This window comes from Excalfactoria chinensis, chromosome 3, assembly GCF_039878825.1.
Source record: "Excalfactoria chinensis isolate bCotChi1 chromosome 3, bCotChi1.hap2, whole genome shotgun sequence".
NCBI classification, from domain to species: Eukaryota; Metazoa; Chordata; class Aves; order Galliformes; family Phasianidae; genus Excalfactoria; species Excalfactoria chinensis.
The window spans coordinates 71908266-71931599 of record NC_092827.1 but is presented as its reverse complement, the minus strand read 5'-3'; the positions used below and the strand labels follow the sequence as shown (position 1 = coordinate 71931599).

Sequence of the window (23334 nt, the reverse complement as noted above, 5' to 3'; positions counted from 1 at the left end):
CCTCACTGTAAAGAAGCTCTTGCGCACATTCGTGCGGAACTTCCTATGCTGAAGTTTCAGCCCATTGCCCCTAGTCCTGTCCCCACGCACTACTGAAAACAGACCAGGATATACATATACATATGTATACATATAATACATATATCATATAATACATAATCATATAATACATATATCATATAATAATCATATAATACATATACATATGTATACATATAATCCTATATGTATAGGATTACATATACATAGTACTGAATGCTTTTCCAAAGGTAAAAAAAAAATCCTAACACCAACCAGTTCTACGTGCCAGTTTTCTACTTCTCCAACAGTTTTTGAAACCAAAGCTGGACCTCCATTATGCGCTGATGATGATGCAGGAGGCTGATGCAGTTTCAAGTCATTACACCTGGAGTTCTCATTATTTGCCTAAAATTAAAATGTTAATGCTTCAATAAAATTATGTATGCTGTATTTTTAAACAAATATTAATTATGCATACATTGAATGTTATAATTAAAATTACAGTAAAATATATGAACCAGTAAACAAGTTCATGAGGCTAGCGACCTATGATATCTACAGAAACTCGCATTTTCAAACTGTCATTCTGTTTTTAACTAAAATTCAGTTTGCAGATAGCATCCTTCCTTCCTTAACAGGAGTTAGTTCACAGAACCCTGGTTAAAACAACAACAAAGAAATAAAAACTTACCGAGGTACCTAGAAGAGCTTGTTCTCCTAAGGTATATTCATCAGTCAAAAATTTCAGTTTCTGATGGAGGTCCTCATTTTCAAGTATAACTACTCGAACCTGATCTTTCATCTCCGACAATTCTTCCTGTGCGGCAGAGAAACTGCATGTAAAAGGTTCCTTGAGACAATCATCAACCTCTTAAGAACAAAGTCTAGATAAATATTTCAGCTTTTTCAAACAAAATAAGAACACTCAAAAAAGAGCCATATGGAAATTTAAGCTACAAAATCACATCTTAAAAAAATACACTTATTTGCCTTTGTAAAATGAAATAGAAACATTTTTGAAGGTTCTTAAGCACTACACAAACACCAAGATGCGTGACAAAGCTGTGTTTATTGAACTGTGGTTTACTCATTTTTTGGTCATTAAAGCAATTTATATCAAGACTAAAGAGCAATCTTTTTTTTAAAGGAACTCTTCATAATTGGGGGATTGGAATTTCAATAGTTGGAATATATTATGTAATACCTTGCAAAACTTCACTTCTGCTTCTAAATGGTTAATGTACTGAGACTGATCATTAATTCTAGGAATAAGATCAGAAGGGTCTGGTAAGTCTTCTGTTGTAGCTTCTGGGGTTTTCTGAAGGAAGTAAAGAATAGAATGTGTTATTTTCTGGTTTACCAATTACTGCAATAAGAAGTCACTTGCACACAGAATACAGCTTATGCTTAATAAAAGAAATACACACCCCACTAAATACCAGGTCACGAGAAAGGGAAAAACAGCAAGAACTTCTAATCTTCAGTTCAAAATGTAAATACACCATTTCTACCAAAATATATTACGGCTTGAATAAGCACATCTATAGAAAATAATCACCAACAAATGCCCAAATAAAATTCACACGCTATTTATTATTCATTTTAGACAAATGTTAGAGGGAATTTTCTTCTATGAAATGGATATTGAAATACCTTGAATTTTAATTGGTATGCATCAAAGGACACACCTCTAAATGTTTGCTAATAATTGCTGCAGAAATACGAGTTATGTCTGCAATTTTAACAGCCATACAGAAGCACAAGAAAACGTCTAACAGACATTTATGAAAGAACCTGATATTTTAAGATTCTATAACTTCACAGCATTTACACCTAAAAATAGTCTACAAGTTAAACAAGAATGTAGATAAATCTATTATTAAAACACACTTAAAAATCACAGTTGTAATGGTTTCACAAAAACAATGACCTCTCTTTTATCCTACTAGCAACAAAGAGTCCTTGGCTGTCTGGAAACAGAAGTAATTTAGAGTTGACATTACACAAATATTTTGCATACTGAAATTCATTCTGATCTAATTATTGAGTCTTAAAGGTCCCAGATGTAATTTTCAGGAACTAGCTGAACTGGTGGACACCTAAATCTCCTGGACCTCATAAAAGATTCAGAAACCAACAGCTTTGTTTTTTAAAAATTACTTTTTAAATATTCACAATCAAATATACATAAGTATCTTAAAAAAAAATTAAAAAAGTCAAGCTACTCCTGGGTAACTATTACATTTACTATGCAAAACATGCATCTACCAAGAAGAGTAATTGACAGAAGATGTTTTATTTTCCACGGTGATGTACTAAGATTCCCTGTCAAATATTTAAGATAAAAACTTCTGGTTTTAAAAACAGAATTCTCCCATGGCGTTTAAATGAGAATGAATAATCAAACCTTCAAAGGCAACCAAAATTTCTAGTAACAACAGTTTTTCTTTCAAATTATACCCAATATAAGTTTGGAGCATAGTAAAGGAGTGACCCTTGTTTCACCTGGAAAGGTGGTATTTGAGGAAATAAATGCTGAGTTTTCCATAAGCATCCAGAAAAACACAGAATAGATGCTACATTTGTAATGAATCCCACCCTGTTAAAAATCTCCTATTTCCCTTACTTTGAATTCACCTACTTTACAGACTATTTACGTAAATTAGTTTAGACTGTTTTAAAATACGAATTTCTGGAGATCCAAGAATCCTTGGTACTCATTGCCCTGTTCCCCCAGCTCGCACTCATCCCCCACTCTTTTCTTAAAAGTTTAAGACCTTTTCCAGCTAAGAACTCCAATTGTCTCACACAACTGTACTGTTTTGTAATGGAAAAATTTTCTTTTCCATACAAATTACTTTTCTATGGAAAACATTTCTAAGCTTCAACCTGAGAAATACTTGTGTAATATATACAAGAGTAAAGAACAGGTTTCACTAAAAGGTAAGGGAGTAAGTAAAATATTTTCCCAACAGAAAAGGAACAGAGGAATTGCCAGCTCAGAGCACTGTCACACTGATAGTTCTTTATTTAAAGCTTATGCCCGTCCTTGGACAGGATGAACACTTGCCAGATAAATTGTAATCTTTTTTCAGCACGTGATTGTTACCACTGGGATTTTTCTTCTGCTGTGGTCATAAACATACCAAGTTCAGACAACATCACTGAGAATCAAGATTTCAAAATGTAAAAATGGCTCAGAAGCTCTTATTCTTCCAGGACAGCAGAAAACATATCACAGCATGCATGCCATTCATTCAAATTACACAAAAAGATGAGAAGAAACATACTGGGAATTGCATCTTCCTCCTTGATGGAGAGGCTTCACTTTCCATCTTTTCCTGATGTTGCAACAACATTTTAAGTTGATTAACTAGGAAGAGATAAAACAACAAAACAAAACATCACATTGGTTATAAGCAAAACTATTGATAGCATGAATGGATAAATTTAATATTACTTCTAACATTTTTAAGCTCTTTGCCTTCAGAGTAATCTTACCAGCGTGACTGTGCTGTAGTTCCTCCCAGGGTGGATTCCCACTGTTGTCATTTCCCCTGTCCACATCATCACTGTCCTTGTCCACAGAGGACTGGTCAAATCCAACTTCATCCTTACTCTCTGCAAAATGTCTTTCCTCCAAGGCATATTTCAGCTGATGGATAGTTTCGTTAGCACGCTCTGTAAACAATCATATCATTAGCCACAGCTGACAAAATAAAAGGAAATATTTTAAGTTGCAAAAAATTGTGAGAACTAAATGCATTCAGCAACTGTCTAACTTGACTCCTTCATCTTAAGCCAGTCACTGAAAGCAATTACATAATGCAAACAGCCAAAACTATGATAGGTCACAACTTGAGGAAGCAACATTTACTACATTTCTAAATATCAAGTTATGAACACAATGTTAGCCTGTTAATTCCATATGACTTTATAGCAGCACAAGTAGCTACTACTAGAAATCACCAGTACAAAGCTTCAATTACTAGTCATAGTAGTCATTCTAGACTAGAATATTTTCTAGCATGTAGAGCCTGACTGTATTTCAAACATAATACTCATTCTATATTTCATACAACGCACTGTAAGGACAGCTTTAGTGATTTCTCATGGCGATACCTTATGTGACAAAGCAATGCCTCACACAACAGAAAAATAGCTGAAATAATTCAGCAAATGCGGTCAACATAAAACAGAGATTAAATAAAGACAGATGGCTTCTGGATGAGTTTAAAAAATAAATATCACTCACTCAAAAGAGAACAAAGAAACACCTCTTTCTATATAAACCAAAATACTTTATATGAATCCTTTCAAGAACTGATTAATAACTTCAAAATGAAATGAAAATCTTGTATCTATTTTGTTCATTAATCCTGCATTCTTCAAAGGGTAATTCTACCATAGGACTGAAGTATACGAAGCATTTAGGTATAAATGTCCACTGAACAGGAACTTCACTACTGTGAGACGTGACTGATAAGGTAACAACTTTTATTAGGGCAACTGCTATAACCAAGAAAATGACAAGTTTTTCAGCATATGTAGCTTTCATCTCTTCTGCTGTGCATGTAATTTGTAAACTTGTATGACACTTAAAAACAACTACCTGAAAATATATTCTGAATATCTAAAACAAACAAACAAACAAACAAACTTACTAAAAAGATCACTGTTAAGCATTTGCTGGTAGAATTCAAGAGACATGTCTCAGAGTATAACAAATACTGATGGTTAAAAATATTAATAGCTCCTTTCTTCTAAACAGTAAAGTGAACTCAAAGTCGTAACAAAAGCTAAGTACATGTATCTAGCTTCACTTTATCTATCTTAATACATCATCAAATCATCGTCAAATACATCATCTTGACTAAAGTTGGGAAATACTTTATTTTCCCCCAGATATAATGGTTTACACAGTCCTTTTCTCTGCACTGCCATAACTTACCCATAGTTCATAAAATATAAATAAGACACCAAAAACATTCTATTCAAGAACACGGTTTTCAACCCAGTGTGCCACCTCTCTCTCACATTTTAGTGATGCTAGTTTTTCATAGAAGCATGAGCTGCTTCTCACATACTAATATTCCCACATTAGCCCATTAGTGTTATGACTAGCCTTAACTCTTGTGATTTTCAGGTACTCCATGCTTTAACCAATTTAGTGTAAGAGAAGAAGCAATAGCACTTTTTAGACAGTCGAAATTTATCATAACAAACCCAGATATATTTCACAAGGCGATGGCTCAGGCAAGAGAATCTAGGTCATACATTTTTCTGTTAGTTAATGAGCATAATTAACTTACCCATTCTTAAGGACTACAGGATGTTATGAGACTGGGAGAGTTAATTGACAAATAGTAACAGTATCTCGTTGATGCAATGACTTGAATATTTAGTAAACTACGTTGCAATGAGTTGTTGCCAATGGATATTCCCTGACAGATAAAGAACTACACGGACAGTCATCTGATACCTAAAAAATTCACCAAATTTTCCTGTTCACTGCAGGCCTCTGCCAGAGAACCATGAAGCCTAATATTCTGCTTCTGTAACAAATAGGGGTAAAAATAAACAAACAAACAAAACAAACAAAAAACAAACAAAAAAATTACAGGTCCATGTATATGTTTTCTTCCATAAAATAAACCGGGCAGGAGTAGTAGTGAAACATCATAAAAACATTAGCTGTGACACACTGATGGCTACTTTTCTTGGCTAAATATTTCCTGTCTCCGGAAGAGTATCCCCATATTTTTTGAAAGCTTCATTAATATTTGATAAAGTTGCTTAAAAGCTCGCTGGTTTCATAACTAAAAAGGCTGCTGCCATAAGCAAAAAGCTCACTACTGGGAAAGTGGGAATTAGGAGCTTCCAGTACCAAACAGCTAACATTCCTTTGAGTTAAGAGCTGAACTGGACATATAGAAGGCAAAACGTTCAATTTTTTTTCTAAGAACATCATTTAGGGCATTAGATAAGATAACAAATATTAACAAGTGGGAATGTACACATTTGTTGCTTTTATCAATGTAAAAATGTTCTTTCTAAACATGGAAGAAGCAGAAAAAAAAGCTTGCATGCCTAAAATTCAATTGTCATTTTCTGTTCTGCACTTAACAAGACTTTACAAACAATATCTGAGAACATATTGCTGCTGTGTGATAAAATGTCACTAATGTGTTACCTCCCATAGGTAGAGCTAAGGATATAGACGAACTGCAGCACGGCTGAGGTTGAAAGGCACCTCTGGAGGCCATCTGGTACAACCTCCAGCACAGACACCACATCCAGGTGGCATTCAAAGACCTCCACAAACAGATTCCACTCGCAAAAGAGTACTGCTTGTGTTAAACATTCATCTTTAATTGGACACAGATCAAAATGATAACACAAACTAGGATTTCTGAAAGAAATCAAATCTTATATGCAGATACTATAAACAGAGGGGAAAGAAAGCCCTGATCTGTTTTTTTCCCCTTACACTTTTCCCCCCTCCAGTACTCAGTAAGATCATTTTTCTTTTTAAGTTGCCTACAGACATATAAAAGTAATTATAACATTTCCTACACTAGTGAGGATCTGATGCAACTTCGTACTATCCATTAAAATACACACTTGAAAATCTGCTTCAAAAAATATTTCATTTGTTTCCTAGAATGAAATATATAAAGTGTCAAAATACATACATAAACTCAATTTCACTATTTCTAAAGATCTCTTATCTGGACTACAAAGAAAATTGAAGAAAAAACAAAACAAAACAAAACAGAACAAAGCCCTTTATTTCCTGATAATGCTTTCTGGTTTTCAGTACTTCGTGGTCATGGCACCAAACCTGCTGGAGGTCAAGGAGTGTTTGAACAGCACTCTCAGACACGGGGTCTGGAGTGTAGGTAGGCTATGCAGAAGCTGGAGTTGGGCTCAATGATTCCCTGGGGTCCCTCCCAACCCAGGAGGTTCCATGATCCTATCTTCACAAAAAAATACAAGCTAGCAACAAAACACAACATGTCTTTTTTCCTTGATGTATCAGGTTTCATCTTAAGTATTAAACCCTGAAGATATATTACAGGAATCCTTTTTTTCAGAGAAGTCTCTTATATATATACCATTAATACAAGATTTTAGCAGCAATTCACTACTACTGTAGAATGTATGTCGTTTTTTTTTTTTTTTATTTTAAATTGGAGATGTTACTGATGCATTCAACTTGGTAAAAAGAACAAACAACAACAAAACAAGGTAAAGGTTAGAGTCAGAACACCAAAATGAAATTCAACACAGAAAAGCCTGCTGTATTTCCATACAAGTAGTACTCAGCTACTCAGAACAATACGTCACTGAAGGGAAAACATGAAAAACAGAGAAGGCATTGAACCCTGTTTGCACTGCCTAAACAAAAGACGTTTTTTCAGGCACTGCCCAAGATGGTCTATGAAAAGCACTTATCCAAACGAAAGCACCAAAGTCACCTCATTCATGAACTCGGAAGTGCCACAGAAAATACTCTAAGACCAAATGGAGAGCTTAGCAAAGGAACCAACCATCCAGAACAACAAAATTGGCTGCAAGACATGGAAAAAACTCCAGCTGGTAGAAGTGTTAAGGAACAGACACTGAAAGAAAATAACTACAACTGCAAAAAATGTTGCTTTTACTATCATCTAAGGACAACTGTCTAGTTTGTTTTCAATAAGACTGAAATGTAACTAGTAGTATTTAAAATATGTGCTTGACAGAGGAGTGACTGAAGGAACTGAGGCTGTTCAGACTGAGGAGGCTGAGGGGAGGAGACCTTATTGCTCTCTTCCGATATCTGAAAGGTGCTTACAGCAAGAGTGAGGTTGGTCTCTTCTCACTGGTGACAGGACAAAGGGAAATGGCCTCAAACTGCACCAGGGTAAGTTTAGGTTGGATATCAGGAAAAACTTCTTTACAGAAAGGGTTGTTAAGCACTGGAATAGGAGGCTGAGTCACCATCCCTGGATGTGCTTAAAAACCGTTTGGATGTGGTGCTCAGGGACACGATTTAGCAGAGGGTTGTTAGTTAGGGTGGTGTGGTTAGGTTGTGGTTGGACTCAATAATCATGAAGGTCTTTTCCAATCTGAGTGATTCTATAATTTCCACAGGTTGATAAAAACAACTCTCCTTCAAAAACAACGATTTGCACTCAACAGACTATTTTGTAGTATTGAAGCATGACAGCTACAGCTGATTCTTTTTTCCCCATTCAAACAGCAGTGCTCATGACATTGATAGAGCAGAAGGCTCACAGGACATTCACATCATGACCACCAGATTTTGGTAATTAATGCGACTACAACAGCACAGCTCTTAGTCTACAGTAGAAAATACCTCTCTTCCCCTAAGGATAATTTTTGAATAGAAATTCAATTACCTCCTGAGTACTTTGAAGTTAATTTGAAACAGTTTCAATTGTGTGTAAGTTTACCTAGTAACCTAATAAACCCACTGTACAAATACCAACCCTCCTAACTCCACATTACACACAATGGTAAAGACCGTAATCATACAAAGTCTTACCAGGAAAATCCCTTCTTCAAGGCCTTCACTACTTCCATCAGAAATCCCTCTACTGGGCTCTAGGACAGCTTATTTCTCAGTCACACTCAGTCTGGCTTTCTGCCTTCCGGCTGTTGTAATTGGCTTGCTGAACGCTTGAACCTCCCTACAAACCAGCCTTCTGAGGCAACCGTCTTTACAACAAAGGACACTGCACTGAAGAGGAACTGGTAATTTATACACCCTTTCATCATACCAAATAAGGCCATAAAGCCTACATCCAAGAGGAACTGTTGTGATGCATCAGCCAGGATCCTCATAAGGTCAAGGATCGCACTTCAGCATTGCTGTATATCAAAAATATCAGATACTGCTAAACGCTACCAGAAATACCAGAATCCCGATCACATGAACGATGCAAGCTTGGACAAAAATCTCACACTATGTAACTAAAACTGGAAAAAAATTAGGTGCATCAGCTCATGGAGCAATAAATATATTCATTCCACGGTGAATCATACAGCTAGTGGGACTGATGAGAGCAAATGAGTGAGAAGTGAAACAGCCAATAGAAGACTGTGTTCTGAAGTGATTTAAAAGCCACAGCGGATCCAGTGTAAAGCAATCCAGACAGAGAAATGGAAAATTAAAATAAATTGCATGAACAGAATATGCGCAACCAGTCATTTTATATTATGTGCTCTAATATCACTCCTGAAAACAGTTAGAGTTGAAGATGCAAGATTCTTGAGAAATGCCCTTTAAAATGACATGAAGTTTAAAGCCATCACCTACCAGATAGCTTCGTACAAAGGCACGCTTCAAACTCTACATATTAAAAGCTTATAAGCTTGTCATGACTATGAAGATGTATGTACCTATAGATATACGACAGTTCCCAAGCAATCCCAGCTGGAAAGCTGCACGGAGGAAAAGAACCTGGAAACATAAGTCAACAGCTGGCTGAACGTGAGCCAGCAGTATGCTCAGGTGGCTAAGACCAATAGCTTGTATAAGAAATAGTGTTGTTAGCCAGAGGAAGGAAGTGATAAGTCTCTCAGTACTGAGCTCTGTGAAAGCCACAACTTGAGTGATGAGTTCACTGCTGGGTCCCTCAGTAAAAGAAAGACTCTAAGGCCCTGGAGCACGTCCAGGGAAGTGCAACAAAGCTGTAAGGGGTCTGGAACACAAGTCTTACAGGGAGCAGCCAAGGTTGTTTAATGTGGAGGAGGCTCAGGGGTGACCTCATCGCTCTCAGCAACTGCCTGAAGTGAGGTTGTGGTGAGGAGAGGGTTGGCCTCTTCTCACGTGTAACTAGTAATAAGACTAGAGGGAATAGCCTCAAATTGCACCGGGGAAGATTCATGTTGGACATTAAGAAAAATTTACTCTCGGGAAGAGTAGCAATGCATTGGGACAGGCTGCCAAGGAGGTGGTGGAGACATTCAGGAATTGTGTGCACTGAGGAACACTGTTAGCGGGATGCTGGGGACAGGTTGGCAGCTGACTAGATGATCCAACAGGTCTCTTCCAACCTTAATAATTCTGAAGTTTGTTACAGAGCACCTTAGAAACCACCAAGAGAGCTGTAACTAGTGAAAAACAGCCCGTGTGATCACGCAGGGCTCACCAGACGCAACGCTTTCAGGCTCGTTCTAATTTCACTGTAAGTTCCGGCTCCCTCGAGCACTTGATGAAAAAGCTAAACCTCAGGAAAGCCGCCTCGGGCCGCCAACAGCGGAGCGGCGCACGGCCGCAGCGCGTCCGACCACCGGCGGGCTCCCAGCCGGGGCCGGCCCGGGCAGGAGCGGCCCTCCTCACCCGCCCACAGCTCCGCGGGCCGCGCTCACCTCGGAGCCGCCTCTGGTACCGCTGCAGGGACTCCTCCAGGGCGGGTTGCCCGCGAGGCGTCCGCATCGGGACGCCACCGACCGCCAGGAAGGACGCGCACCGAACTTCCCGGCGCTGCCCCGCGGCACTTCGTTAGGTCCGCGCCGCCTCCCCGGCTCCCTCAGGAACCGCTACTCCCACGAGCTCCCTCCCGTTGCTACAACGCCAACTACCAGCCGCGTCCGAGCGCTCGACACCCGATCCGCAGCACGCCCCCAGCCGCACGGCGCGGGCAGACCGCGGCAGCAACCACAGCTCCCGGCAAACGGCGCGCCGCGCGGTGCACGCTGGGAGGCGTAGTCCCCCCCGCGCTCCGCATCGGCTGCATAGCAGGAGGATACGCACCGCTTCCCTGTGCCTCTTTGTTGGGGCTGGAGGCTGACACCGCCCTCGCGCCTGCGCACTGCCTACCGCGCACGCCTTCCGCCTACGTCCCCGCGCCCGCAGTGGCCGAGCACGGCGCAGGCCCCGACCGGGCTGAGGGGGCGGATCTCCGCTCCCCGCCCTCTGCCGTACGCTGTGGCGCGAGAGCCGCTCACCGCGCTATTGTCTGAAGTCGGCGCAGGCGCAGCTCCGCTTCCCCCGGCTCGGCCCCCTGCGCCTGCGCGGCGCCGTCCGCCCTTCGCCCCCCCCCCGCATTGTGTGAGTTCGGGCGGCGCCTGCGCAGCGCCGTGCCCGCTCTGCCCGTTAGCCGCTATGTGCCGGGAATAACGTTGCCGCGGTTGCCGGAGGAACGCGGAACGGAGCGCCCCGCCCAGCGGGGCAGCCGGCTCGGCGGACACCCGGAGCCACCGCTATCGGCAGCGGGTCGTCCCCGCGGCGCGGAGAGCCTCCTCGGAGGGGTGAGCGGGGGCTCGGGCGGAGAAGCGGGGCTGGGGTCGCGCCGCCCATTGTGTCAGCGGGTGCTGGGCGGGCCCCGCACCGCGACGCGGGGTCCGGTCGTAGCTGCGCGCCCCGCGGGGCCCGGAGGCCGCCCCGCGCCCCCGCCTCCATCCGCCCTCGGCAGCGCGGCGGGAGGCGGCGGCGGGGCGAGCTGCGGTGCCGCCCCTCCGGGCCTCGCCGCCGGCACACCCCCCGAACCGCCGCCGCGCCTCCTTCGGGGTCCGAACGCGCCCTCGGCGGCGGTGTCCGCGCTACGGCGGTCAGCTGACGGACGGCGTTGCCCGGCGAGACGGGGCGGCTGATGGAGAACGGCCGCCTGCGCCCTCTCCCCATTGTGCGCGCCCGCCAGGCGAGGAGGGTCCTCTACTCCGCGCCGTCCTCCCGTGTTCTTCTCCCCGCGGTGGAGCGGCACGGCCGCCCCCTCCTCCGCGCGGGCGGTCAGGGCCCTCACGGGGGGCCGCGAAGCACCGGGCGGGGCGGGAGCGCGCGGTTGATGAGGCGCCTCGCAGCGCCGTGCTGCCCGTTACGGCGTCACGCGGGGAGCGGGCTGTGGGTGCGATGCTGCCGAATGGGAGACAAAAAGAGCAGCCCCCTTGTGACAGCCCAGGGAACGCAGAGAGCATCCGCGGCTCGGCGGTTTGAAGGTGTTTTCTTTGCTGCGAATAAATATTTAAGCGGTTTGTAAGAAGAAAGCGTGCTGCCGGCACCGTGGTGGACGTGGCCTTCCGACGGCCGCTCGAGGCTGTGACAGCGCTCCTGGCCCAGCGCTCGCCTGTGTGGGATGGGGCTTCTTGTGTAAACTGAGCTGAGGCGTGAGCGCATATGCCGTGATTTCCTGTGATTAATTTCCTCTGGGAATTGCTGTCCAGATGCTGAGGAGCCCATCCTGCAGGGAACTGAGCTGTCACCATGGGAGCTGCTCAGCTTCAGATTTTATTTAACAACGTTTCTGTCTGAAAGGGGTCACAAAGCCACCTGACTGGGTGGGGAGAAGAGTGTGGCTGAAGATGCACAGAAATCTATCAGAAGCAAAGCGATGAGGTATTATTGCGTGGTTTGTTTTTTTTTTCCCCTTTCATTTCTCAACTACCTAAAAGTTATTTGTAAGGGATCGGATCCAAATATTTTCTCGTTCTCCTTTTAAGAGGAATATTATGGTTTACAAGTTGTTATCAAGCTTCCTTTCTTGTGGCAGCACAGGGATTTGTTTGATGCCTGTTCCAGTTGTTTTGCAGGTGCTGCCTGCCTCCCTTATCTGGTCAGGCTGAGGCTTGTGAATCAGAGTAGTTTCTCACTATCTTGTGCTTCCGGACTGTGAGAGACGTGGCAAAAAGGATTTTAACAGTTCTCTTGGTAACATATGAGCTGGAAAAGAGCCATGTTATGAAAGGGAACTACAAAAGTTGATGTACACTTGCAGGTGGAAGCTGGGAGCTTCTCTGAGTGACAAGAGCTCAACCTAATACACGAGTAGCAGCAGAAACTGATTTTGAAGTTCCATTTCTGTTTTTGCAAGCACAGGCAAAAAGTACTTGATGTGAATGGACACCACAATGTCTCCTTGGGTCCCTAAAGAGAACTACTGCAGTATCAGCACCACCTTCCATGGCTCTGCAGGCAGAATGACACTGGAGTAAAAACAGACTAGTTTTACTTAAACCAAAAGGCCAACAGAATCTGAAATTCTGCTTTCCCAGTAGAAAATGTTGGGCAGGAGAGCATAGTGGCACAGATTCTTTTATCTGCTTCTAACATCTGTGAGCTGCTCTCTGTAGAACATGCTGCTTGTTGTGCTAAATGTTGGCGTGGCTGGGACGAGGAAGCTGCAGATGAGGGAAGAAAGTCTTTTGTCTCTGAGGGATGGAGCTTGTGTGTGCTGAAGTTAGGTGCGTGTCTCTTCTACAGCGTCCTATGGCTGTGCCTGTGCCAAGTGAGTCTGGGAGGTGTCTCTTGCTGCCTGCCAAGTTTATAATGCTCATACAGAGCACCTGCGCTCCTTCTGGTCCTGTGTTTGTTGTTGTATCTTGCATTGTCATGTTCTTTGAGCATCTTCGATGGAGTGATGTGCAGATAGCAGCTTCCTTCTGCGTGCAGTGCTCGTGCTGCTCTCGGTCAGAGACCATGCAGTGCTGAATGAGCCAGTTGTCCTGGGAAAAATAGAGCATGATCACATGTCTTGAATTGTAAGGTATAATGTATGCAAATGAGGCTGGGAGGAAAGCACAAACTACTTAATGAATCAGTTCTGTGGATGTCTGTTGCATAGACACAACAAAATATTAAAATTACAAATGTTTGGTTCACTTTTATCATATAGCATCTTCCAATGTGTCCTCTTTAAGCTGGGAGGCTGTTTTTATTTTAGAGATGCATTTAGAGTTAGAGGCCGTAAGACACTTTTATTTCAAATTTTGTTTGATCTTCAAAAAAAAAATAAAACAACCAACACATATATTTTAAATTAATGTGTTTTATTTTAATCTTGCATTATGTCAAAAGCAGTTTGTCCTAGAAACTTCAAATACAACCATCAAAGATGTTTGAGCAGATTGCTCCTGATGCTGAAGTGCTTTGTTCAGGCTCTTAGGTGGTTGAGTGTAAAGATGAGGCAGACTGGCACTTGCCTGTCTCACAGTGGCCGTGAATGGAGCAGTCGCACTCACCTGGTCCCCTGATGCTGTTGCCGTGGCTCTGGTACTTGTCTGAGTGTGTGAAAAGTTGATTCACGCGACTAATCCAGCAAGCTTCTTTTCTTTTTGTTCTGTCTGACTTTCTTTTTCTTTTTTTCCCCTGGGTTAGCAAATTGAGTTATTTTATTGCGTGGTCAGACGAGTGCTGGGGTGAGTACACAGGGTGGGGACAGCGATGTCAGGTCTGGAAGAAGGCAATATTCCCTTTTCTGGTAGCAGAGATCCATTTGGACTGCTTGGCTGACAGTCTCGTTGCTGTAGAATACTGCAGATGGAAATGGAAACGTATATATCCAAGAAAACCATCAGGTGACTGGTTTTAGTTTTATCAATTGTCTTTGCTGTTCTTTATCTGTAAATGTTGGCATCTGCGATGTTCAGAACATGTAACTGGGCAAAAAATAATGTTTCTCTGAACGAAGGGATGCAAAGAGAATTGGGATGGGAAGCGGTTCTGCCAAATGATGTGGCCTTTGCATAAGAAAATGTGTGAAAAGTGTTTTTTTTCTTCTTTTCTTCCCTTTAAAAATTGTTTTAAGGTGCTGTATGTGGAGAATTTGTTTTTACAAATTCAAAACATAAGTATCTTTCATTTCTTCCCCTGAATAAAATACGTAAAAAAAATAGGGTATCTCTTTTCCTGCGTGCATCTGATATGTCAATTTTGTTTCTTCTCTTTTTGTCCCTGTAGAAATGGCTATTGAAAAACAGGCTTCCCATTAGCTAGGTGTTTTTCAGAGCTCCATCCCCACCCACTGGTGGGCCTCGCAAGCTGACTCACCGCCAGCAGCTGCAGCCCTCTTACAGTCTAAAGCTTCTTCAGTTTGTTCTGCTGTATTTATTGCAAGGATTGGTGTTATTCCTTTGCCTACTTCTTTCCAACCTTGCGAACTAAAATCTTATATTCCGAACTTCTCCATGAAACTAAGATGGTTGATATAAGAAGACTCTGGTATTCATACATCGTTCCTGAGATTTTGGTTCTCTTCCTGTTTCTTTCAGAAAGTACAGCGATTATTGATCTTCTCAGAGAATTAGAAAGAGAAATGATCCCACTCCCTGGTGTTTCCGAGATATTTCTTTGTGCACAGGGTGTTTTGCTGGTCTTCAGCTGTGGTTCTGCGTGGAGAAAGAACTGAACTTGTGATCAATCCATTAGCTAACCACTGTGGTCTGGAAGAAGCAGTACAGTGAATGCATTAAATCAGATGTACTTAGGACTCATCCCTCGAAATGACACGTTTAAATGATTTTCTTAATGATCTTTCTTTTTGACTGTGAATACTTGGCCATCTAAGCAGGCATTCTCAGAAGGCCTTTTCAGTTATTGTCTTGTTGTTACATTTCAAGATCCGAGAAGTCAGCATGTCATATCGCTTCTGTTTTCTCATGAACGTTCATTTTTCTTGCTTTCATTAATCTCACTTCTCACCCTCATCAACCACCAATGATAAAACTGATGATTTAGCCTTAGGTCTCTATCAGTGCAGGAATCTTGATGTCAGCAATTATTATAATTAATTTTTGTATTTTAGCTCATTAAGTGAAAGATAAAAGCAATATTATTGTTGTTTAGTTTAACTGCATTGTTTTATTTTGTAATTTTCCTAAGAACATGAGAATGGCCGTGTTGGGTCACAATAGAGGTCAATCTAATGAGGCCTCCAGGAAGAGCTGTAAGCCAATGCCTAGTGAGAGACAAGGAAGGTGTAGGCACGTATGATATTGTCTTCTAAAACAATGCTGGTCTCTGCATTTTCTACTTGAGAAGTAGAAAACTCGAATCAGGTGTGGTTTCTTTTAACTTTCCACTTGATCTGTATTTCTTCAGCATTGTCTTTTCAGGCAACACATTAAAATGGTCCCTTTTTGTTTTCAGACCTGTATTTTGCATAAACATTCAGCTTTACACTAGCTTAATTTAGTAACTAAAATATTGATTTCTTACCTCTTTTTATTATTAAAGATAGGCAAATGGTTTTCTTTTTTTGTGTGGTTTTTTTTTTTTTTTTTAGGTTAATGAAGGCTCACCCAAACTGCTACAAATCTGTTTTGAATTGCAAGCAAAAATGTTGATAACCCAGATCTTTTTTGCTTCTTTAGCTTTTGGACCCACAAAGTTTAAAAAAAAGCAACAAAACAAAAAGCCCACCAGAACTAGTTAATATAAGAATTATGGAATCACTCGAGTATTTCCATGGTATAGATAAGACCGCTCTCTTTGAACCATTAAAAAAACATTAGTTCCAAAAATGCCTTTCTTCTAAGTTCTGCTCATTCATTGCATTCTGAGAGTCAAGTAAATCTCATGCTAATTATTTTGTTGAGACAATATTGGAGATAATAGGGTAACACCTTTATTTTGGCTAGATCTGCACCAACCTCAATCACTAGCATCTTCAGTGAAAGAAGTTGGCTCAAAGTCTGTCAGAATTCACGCCTACTCGTTAAAATCAATGTGCTGACTTTTAACCATTTATATCACAAATCCGGGATTACATTCAGTACTTGGGTTTGTGTTTTTTATCATCCTTAGCCAAGGGAGAGCTGTGTGCCCAGTCTTGATGAAGCTGATGAAATCTTAGGAACTGCAGCAGCTCTGTGTAGAAGTTGGTCCTGCCATATGCTGAAATGCAAGGCCCAGAATGAAGCTGTTGCATTATATTATTTTGCTCCTCGTAGAAAATGTGTTGCTTGGTGTTTGTGAATACTGTCATCTTTTGTCCAAAAGAGAATATTTGCTTCCTCAGTATTTGCATTTTCTAAATTGCCAATATAATTATCTTGCATATTGCGTGTGCTATTTTCTCTTTCATGCCTTCCCTTATGCAAACATCTTTGCTTTTACTTTTTTTTTTTTTTTTTTTTTTTTGTGGCCTGAATTTTCTTTACCACACTGCATTAGCAACTCTAGCACTCAAAATTAAACGTACTGTTGGTGTGGCGTTGCTGTAACTGCAAATACTCGATGTCCTTCCCTGTGTCAGTCCAGAACCTGGTTTGCATTGTTCTCTTGCAGGCTGCTCGTTGCTAATGTATCTAAATGTTGCCTGGTGACTTGCTTTGAGGAGCTTGGTGTTTGTTGGGGAGCTGAGGGCTGAGTTACTTAACAGCTTCAGTTCTGCATGACTGACTTACATTTCAGTATCCACTCACCAAATAAATGTTTTCAAGTTTTCAGGTTTTTCTTTGTCATTCTTTGAATTCTATATTTTTAGGAAGCAAGATTGGTTTTTCTGCTACAGCTTCAGACGTTGCTTTCACGATCTTCACTTCTGTTTGCCTTCTTTAGTGCATCCTAAACAGTAGGTTTCCAGTTGCTCCAGTTAATATTATTGGGTTATATATTTAAATCTCTGATAAGGTGAATTCATTTCTATTTTTATGTGTTTTTTTCAGGTCAGCGTATAGCTTATGCTTTTAAAAGATGGCCGTTTTAAAAAAGGGTATCGAGACATTACAGTGAACCAGGATGTTCTGAGTCATTCCTTGCCCATTTGAGGCAAATCAAAGTCTTTGATCAATTAAAAATAAGTAAATGATCTGTCATTTTAGAGCAATTCATAAATTAACTTTAAGCAGTAGTTTAGGAGAAGGCTTGATTCAGTAGGATTGGATCTTTGAGTTGCTGTGTGTTGTGGGTCTTTCTATTGGTGCAACTTCATTCCAAAACCAAGAAGAGCCTTAGGCAGAGCTATTTGTATCTAGAGGGCTTTGAGAGTGCCAGTGCTTCAGTGTGTCTATGGGTTGCTTTATTTGTATGGCTATTTCCCATGGGAATTCTTCCTTTCTTTCTTCTCAAGGTATTTATTTGCACTTTGCAGCCTAATCTAAGGCAGCTTTAGAAGAAAGACTGTTGGGTTATTGTGAGATGGGAGATGGTAAGGATTGTATGACTGGGTTGTGATGTTTTAAGCAGCCACCAGGGCAAGTGCAAAGAGAATAAAAATATGGACTGGATATTTGAAAAGTATGTATTTTTCTTAATTACCCAACACAGATTTTGAAACTGTGGATATTATTATACTAATATTTGTGTGGCTATTATTTAAAGTAACCATATTTTTTTTTAATATGTGGAAGAAGTCAGGTGAGATGCAGGTGGGTTTGATGTAACCAGCCCAAGTTCTCATAGCAGCCTAAGCAAAGGTGACAGCAGACTGTCCTGCTCCTGCCTTTTTCTCCCAGCCCTGATTGCACAGCTGCATTCTTTTTGCTGTGGTGCTAGGCTTGTGTGCTGGCTTCTGGAAACACTTCATCTGTTTGTGGGAGTGGAGGAGTGAGGAGGAGTTGGTTTGTCACCAGCTGAACACGTTGCAGTAGCTCAGCTGTGTGGCCACAGCCATCTCACAGCCAAGGCAGAGGGAGAAGGTAGGGTGGGAGGACTGGGATCCTGACAGCAGCGAGCCTGGTTTGGGCTGATGTGGAAATGCAGCATCTTCAGTATATTATTAGTGTGATGAGAGTTACAATTGTTAATTTCCGTTTGGTTGAATCTTCCTCACTAAGGTTGAAAATAAATTGGTAGTGTGAAGCTGCGGGCACAGAAAGAACGTACGGTGGGGGAAACTAAATATGAACTGTGTCAGCTTCCCATTGTAACTTCTGCTGGGTTATTTGAGATTTGCTGCAGTGGAAGTATGGATGCATGAGCAGCTAATGAGGAAGAGATGCCATGCTGTAATTTACATCCTATACTGCTTTCCAGTAGACTTACTATAATTAGATCCTTAACTATATAAGTGTAATTGAGCTGCTAAAAATAACTTCTCTGTTTCAGACAGTAAAATTTTGGGCACAGACTGCTCCAATCATGAAAAATTCGGAACGTAGCACATGCTTTGGGATTTTTGATCTTTTCAGATATCAAGACTTGTGCAGGAGTTTGAAAATAAGATACATTTTCTCTAAGTGTGGGAAAACATCTGAATGAAAACCACTTTGAGCTTGGAGAAGGAGGGAAGAAATTTGGTCTTTGGCACTACATCGGTTATACTTTTTCATAGTATTTATAGTTACAATATTAAAAGAGAATTGTTTTCTTGTGGTGGTTTAGTTAACTGTTTAATTTCAACTGCTTTTTTGTGTGTGGAAGCCTGTAGATCAGTACCAACTTGTACAATCTAAAGCATCTGTTCCTAACTGTAGATCTTGACTTTTATTAATGCTTTCAATAGCATGGTGGAACCACCTTCAGTTTGAGGCTTGTGTGTTTAAGCTTGCAATATACTGTGCACTCACTCTGTTTATAAAAACATCTGTGCCCAGACTGAGGGTTGCCCACAACCTATCTCTTTTGTGGCCCAGGTTGAGGGAACCTGTTTCTTCCACTTGTGTCTTCCTCCCTCCAGTTGTAAGCACATGGCAAGTACTTCCAGGACTGAAGGGGAAAAAAACACATTTCTGAATTTCTGGCAACACTGTGAAAGCACTTTGCTTGTGATTCAAAGCAAAGCAAAGCAATTCAGCTGGTGAGGGGTCTGGAGCACAGGCCTTATGAGGAGCAGCTGAGGAAACTGGGATTGTTCAGCCTGGAGAAGAGGAGGCTCAGGGGAGACCTTATAGCTCTCTATAACTTCCTGAAGGGAGGTTGTGGTGAGCTGGGGGTTGGCCTTTTCTCTCGTGTAGACAGTGATAGAACTAGAGGGAATGGTTTCAAGCTGCGACAGGGGAGATTCAGGCTGGACATTAGGAAGTATTTTCTCAGAAAGGGTAGTCAGGCATTGGAATGCACTGCCCAGGGAGGTGGTAGAGTCACCGACCATGGGAGTGTTCAAGAAACGTTTGGATGTTGCGTTGAGGAACATGGTTTAGCTGGGAAGTATTGGTAATGGTTGGACTGGATGATCTTCTAGGTCTTTTCCAACCTGAAAAATTCTGTGATTCTGTGATTCTGTAATTCCTTTACAAAAAGATGGAGAGAAAAAATACATAGAAGCAGTGTCCACTTTTACAGGGATGTGTCCTGTATCCCAGGCTGTGCTGGGCTTTATTGTGCACATGTGCTCTTCCTTTCTCACTTGGACGGGAACTACCACTGTTCTAAGGAGAACATAAACTGAATGGCAGATACGCCCGAAGGCCAAGAACAGAGGAACCATGTGGGCATGGGATGGCAACAGGCCTCAAGGAGCCGCTGCCTGTCAGTCCCATAGCTGTGCTTCCACCAGTGGGATGATGAACTTGTTGTTTTGATCAGTACTGAGTCCTGCATTCCCCCAAAGCTGGTAGGAGCCTTGTAGCTTTGCAGTCTCCCGCTCTTGAAGGCTTGCTGGCAGGAGGAGCAATCGACAGCAGGAGTAGCTGCCTAGGTCAGGCTTTCTCAGGCAGCTAATGATTTCGATAAGAGTTTTAATTAATAACTGTGACAGAAGGAGAACATAGTTAAAAAAAAAAACAAAAAAAACCAAAAAACATAAATCCTTGTCTGTTTTAAAATATTCTTGCTTGAAGAGAGAAATCTGCTGCTTAATGTTTTTGGGGGCAAATCAAAATGAAGACTCCGTCTGTGCTATTGTTAGATTAAACGTCAGAAAATAGTAGTCTTGCATATGAAAGATTTGCCAAATAAATATTTACCGTCTCCTAAATGGGAAATGTAAAAGAGTTGAAATCTGGGAAGAGCCAAGGCAAAATAAACAGAAATACAATACTAATTTGCTCCAATATTTTACATGTTGTAGTATATTAAGTTATCAGGAGTGTTGTTCTCTGGATGCCAGTGGTAATACTATGACTTCTATACCATGGAAACCTAGAGGAATTTAAACAAAGGATGTGAATTGTTCCAGCCTTAAGAAAGGGGAAGTGGGATGATCAACTTTTTGTGCTTTTATCCACTTTTAGTTTGATGATAAATGATTTAAAATATGTTTGTTAAGCCAGAACACTGTATCTCTATCGCAGTAATGTGGTCACTGTTGCGTAATATACCTCTGTGTTGTTGTTGTTGTTGTTTTTAATGCAGCTAAATGCAACCAAGTTCCCTGTTAATTTTTCTTGTTGTTGGAGACATAAAATGAGACTTTTGCAGTAATTGTGGATATTAAAACAAACAAACAAACAAAAAACCCCAAACAATACCGGAACTCTTCAGTGAAATAGTGTTAGAAGGGGTGACTCAATCTCTTTTTGTGGATGGGGTTAGAGTACTGCTTCCTCTTGGTTCTGTGCCTGGAGCACTGTGTGTAGTTCCAAGCTCTTCCCGTTCAGCCTTTCCTTTCACATCTCTTCCTTCCAGGCCTTTATTTTAAGGTAACAAAAGTAAAGTTGCCAATTATTGAACTTACAAGGGAAAATGTGTATAGGTTTTCTTCCACAGAACTACTTCAATTCCAGATTTCTGTCTATTGAAAGACATGCTTGTGTTCATTTAATAGTTGTTACAGTTATTTATTTTAGCTTACTTATGAAAATATTTTCTAGTAGTCTCCAAAGGAGAGATGGCAATGCAGCCCTTCAGTCAAGTCCCTGTGTAGAAATGTCAAGCTGTACGTACTCACTGCATTTGTTTACAGTGAGAATTTCATGTGTAATTGTTTGGTTGCTTTTAGTAAATAATAGGCAGTGTAAGAAAGAATTGAGATTTATGCTGTACTCTAATAGCTGTATCTCTGTTTGTTGGTTGCATACAATAAAGGAGTGAGCAGGCACTGCGAGCAAAATGTGGAATAGCTCCTCTCCAGGGAAGCCATTTCCTAGCTACTAATTACAGACTGCTTTAAAATCTGAAGTGTAATTTATGCTGCTTTAAAGTCTTTGTAATAGGTTATATTTATCATCAGACCACTGGCATTCATTGTGCAAATGTCTCACTCCTTGGGTTTTGGGGGGCAGTTCTTTCTACGTGATTATGCATTGTGCAAGTGCTTGTGTCATATGTGTTACTTAAGTTTTGTTTTATGGGAAAGGGGACAGATGGGAAAGGCACGTGCATTAAAGAGATGCTGTAGCCCAAAATACAAGACAAGGTTCCTGTTGTGTGATCTGAGATGTGACAGAAGAACTTTTATGAAGAATTAAAATATATAAGACCTTTTAATCCCTTTTCAGCTTTATTTTTTTCCATGAATCTCCAGGAAGAGTTACTACTCTTACTCAGTTACTAAACTGAGTGCATAAGATGGTTCTGTATTATTGTCTGAAACTGCAATACATTGAATGGATGTGTTACCTTGATGCCAATGGTTGTCCTCCATGTCCACTGCTTTCATATTTTATGTGCTTTTGTGTCATGTCAGGAGGTAAAACGGAATTGAATAATGAAATACAGATATTAAAATTACTTAAATATGTTTGTTTTCATTTTACTTTTTTCTTCCCTTTGGAAAATATGCTTATCTTCATACCAATGGGATAAATAATTTCCTGTATTGTAGAAGAGAAATTTTATATTGCTTTGAATGTAATTTAATCATATTCAGTATCTTGGGACATGGAAGAAACTCCATATATTTCACAATTTTGGGGAAAGTGAAATCACCACCCTTGGGAGGTTAGGAAGTCCAGTTTTCTTTGCAAAGTGGTATTTGTTTTCTCAGTACTGGTCAGGACTGTGGTCTGTACTTAGCCAATGCAAATAAAATCTCCTCTTTTTACACAGCCTACAAAACAACTTGGAGTATGCCATATGATGGAGGCAGTGAGAATGGGAAATAGGGGAGGAAGGCTTGACTCCATCTTGATTACATTCTGCCTGAATACAGTGCGCAACTATCTATTTTCTCATTCACTTATCTTGGCAATAATATAATCTGATAGTATAGCCTGATTTGGAGGGTGGGGAGGAGGAGGGATTTCTGTAGCTATATTAGAAGAATCTTTCTTAAAGGCAATTTGGTTATGACCAGCTTGTTTCATTAGCATGCAGGCTGTGTTGCTCTCTGTGTGACTGGCCTCGTTTAGTCATGGTGATGTAAGAAAATTTCAGAATACTTCTGTGTGCATTTCCTTAATTGAAACTAGAATGGTGGGCAAAATGTGAACATTTGATTGTTTGATTATAAATTAAGCTACTTTTAGAGGCAGTCTTTAATTTATGCTTTATCTTAACTGTTTATTGAAAGCAACTTTTGAGAAGCATTGCATTTTGGTGTAGGAATGCTCCAAAGAGGAAAATTCATGAGAACTCATTTCTTACTTATGCCTGTAAGGATTAGAAATGCAAATTAGCCAGCAGTTGGCTTTAATAAATGCAAAATATCCTTATTCTCCAGATCAAAGGTTAGAATAAGATAATAAGATAGCTTTTTGAAGTCTGAGACCGGCTTTATCCTTGTGGCTATCACCGAGAATGCTTTTCACAATTTGAAATCCAAT

At 41.0% G+C, this 23334-nt stretch overlaps 2 protein-coding genes across 14 annotated transcripts in view; one reads left to right on the top strand and one right to left on the bottom strand.

Annotated features, from left to right (window-relative positions):
• The window catches only part of SDCCAG8 (SHH signaling and ciliogenesis regulator SDCCAG8), a 98510-nt gene extending 87615 nt beyond the window's left edge, over nt 1–10895 (bottom strand). For 2 of the 3 annotated variants that reach the window (XM_072333842.1, XM_072333844.1), the window contains exons 1-6: nt 10405–10726; nt 3523–3702; nt 3312–3394; nt 1226–1339; nt 713–838; nt 295–426 (exon numbers count right to left, since the gene is read on the bottom strand). In XM_072333842.1, coding sequence (XP_072189943.1) covers nt 295–426; nt 713–838; nt 1226–1339; nt 3312–3394; nt 3523–3702; nt 10405–10471 — 702 coding nt within the window. In that variant the 5' untranslated portion in view covers nt 10472–10726. Of the gene's footprint in view, nt 1–294; nt 427–712; nt 839–1225; nt 1340–3311; nt 3395–3522; nt 3703–10404; nt 10727–10789 lie in introns of those variants that run through there. The other variant, XM_072333843.1, reaches the window with a different exon arrangement.
• A 189-nt stretch (nt 10896–11084) lies between these two features.
• CEP170 (centrosomal protein 170) overlaps nt 11085–23334 on the top strand; it is an 83923-nt gene continuing 71673 nt past the window's right edge. For 10 of the 11 annotated variants that reach the window (XM_072331427.1, XM_072331423.1, XM_072331426.1 and 7 more), the window contains exon 1: nt 11118–11286. The gene's annotated coding sequence lies outside the window, so the exon portion shown is untranslated. Of the gene's footprint in view, nt 11287–23334 lie in introns of all 11 variants that reach the window. The other variant, XM_072331421.1, reaches the window with a different exon arrangement.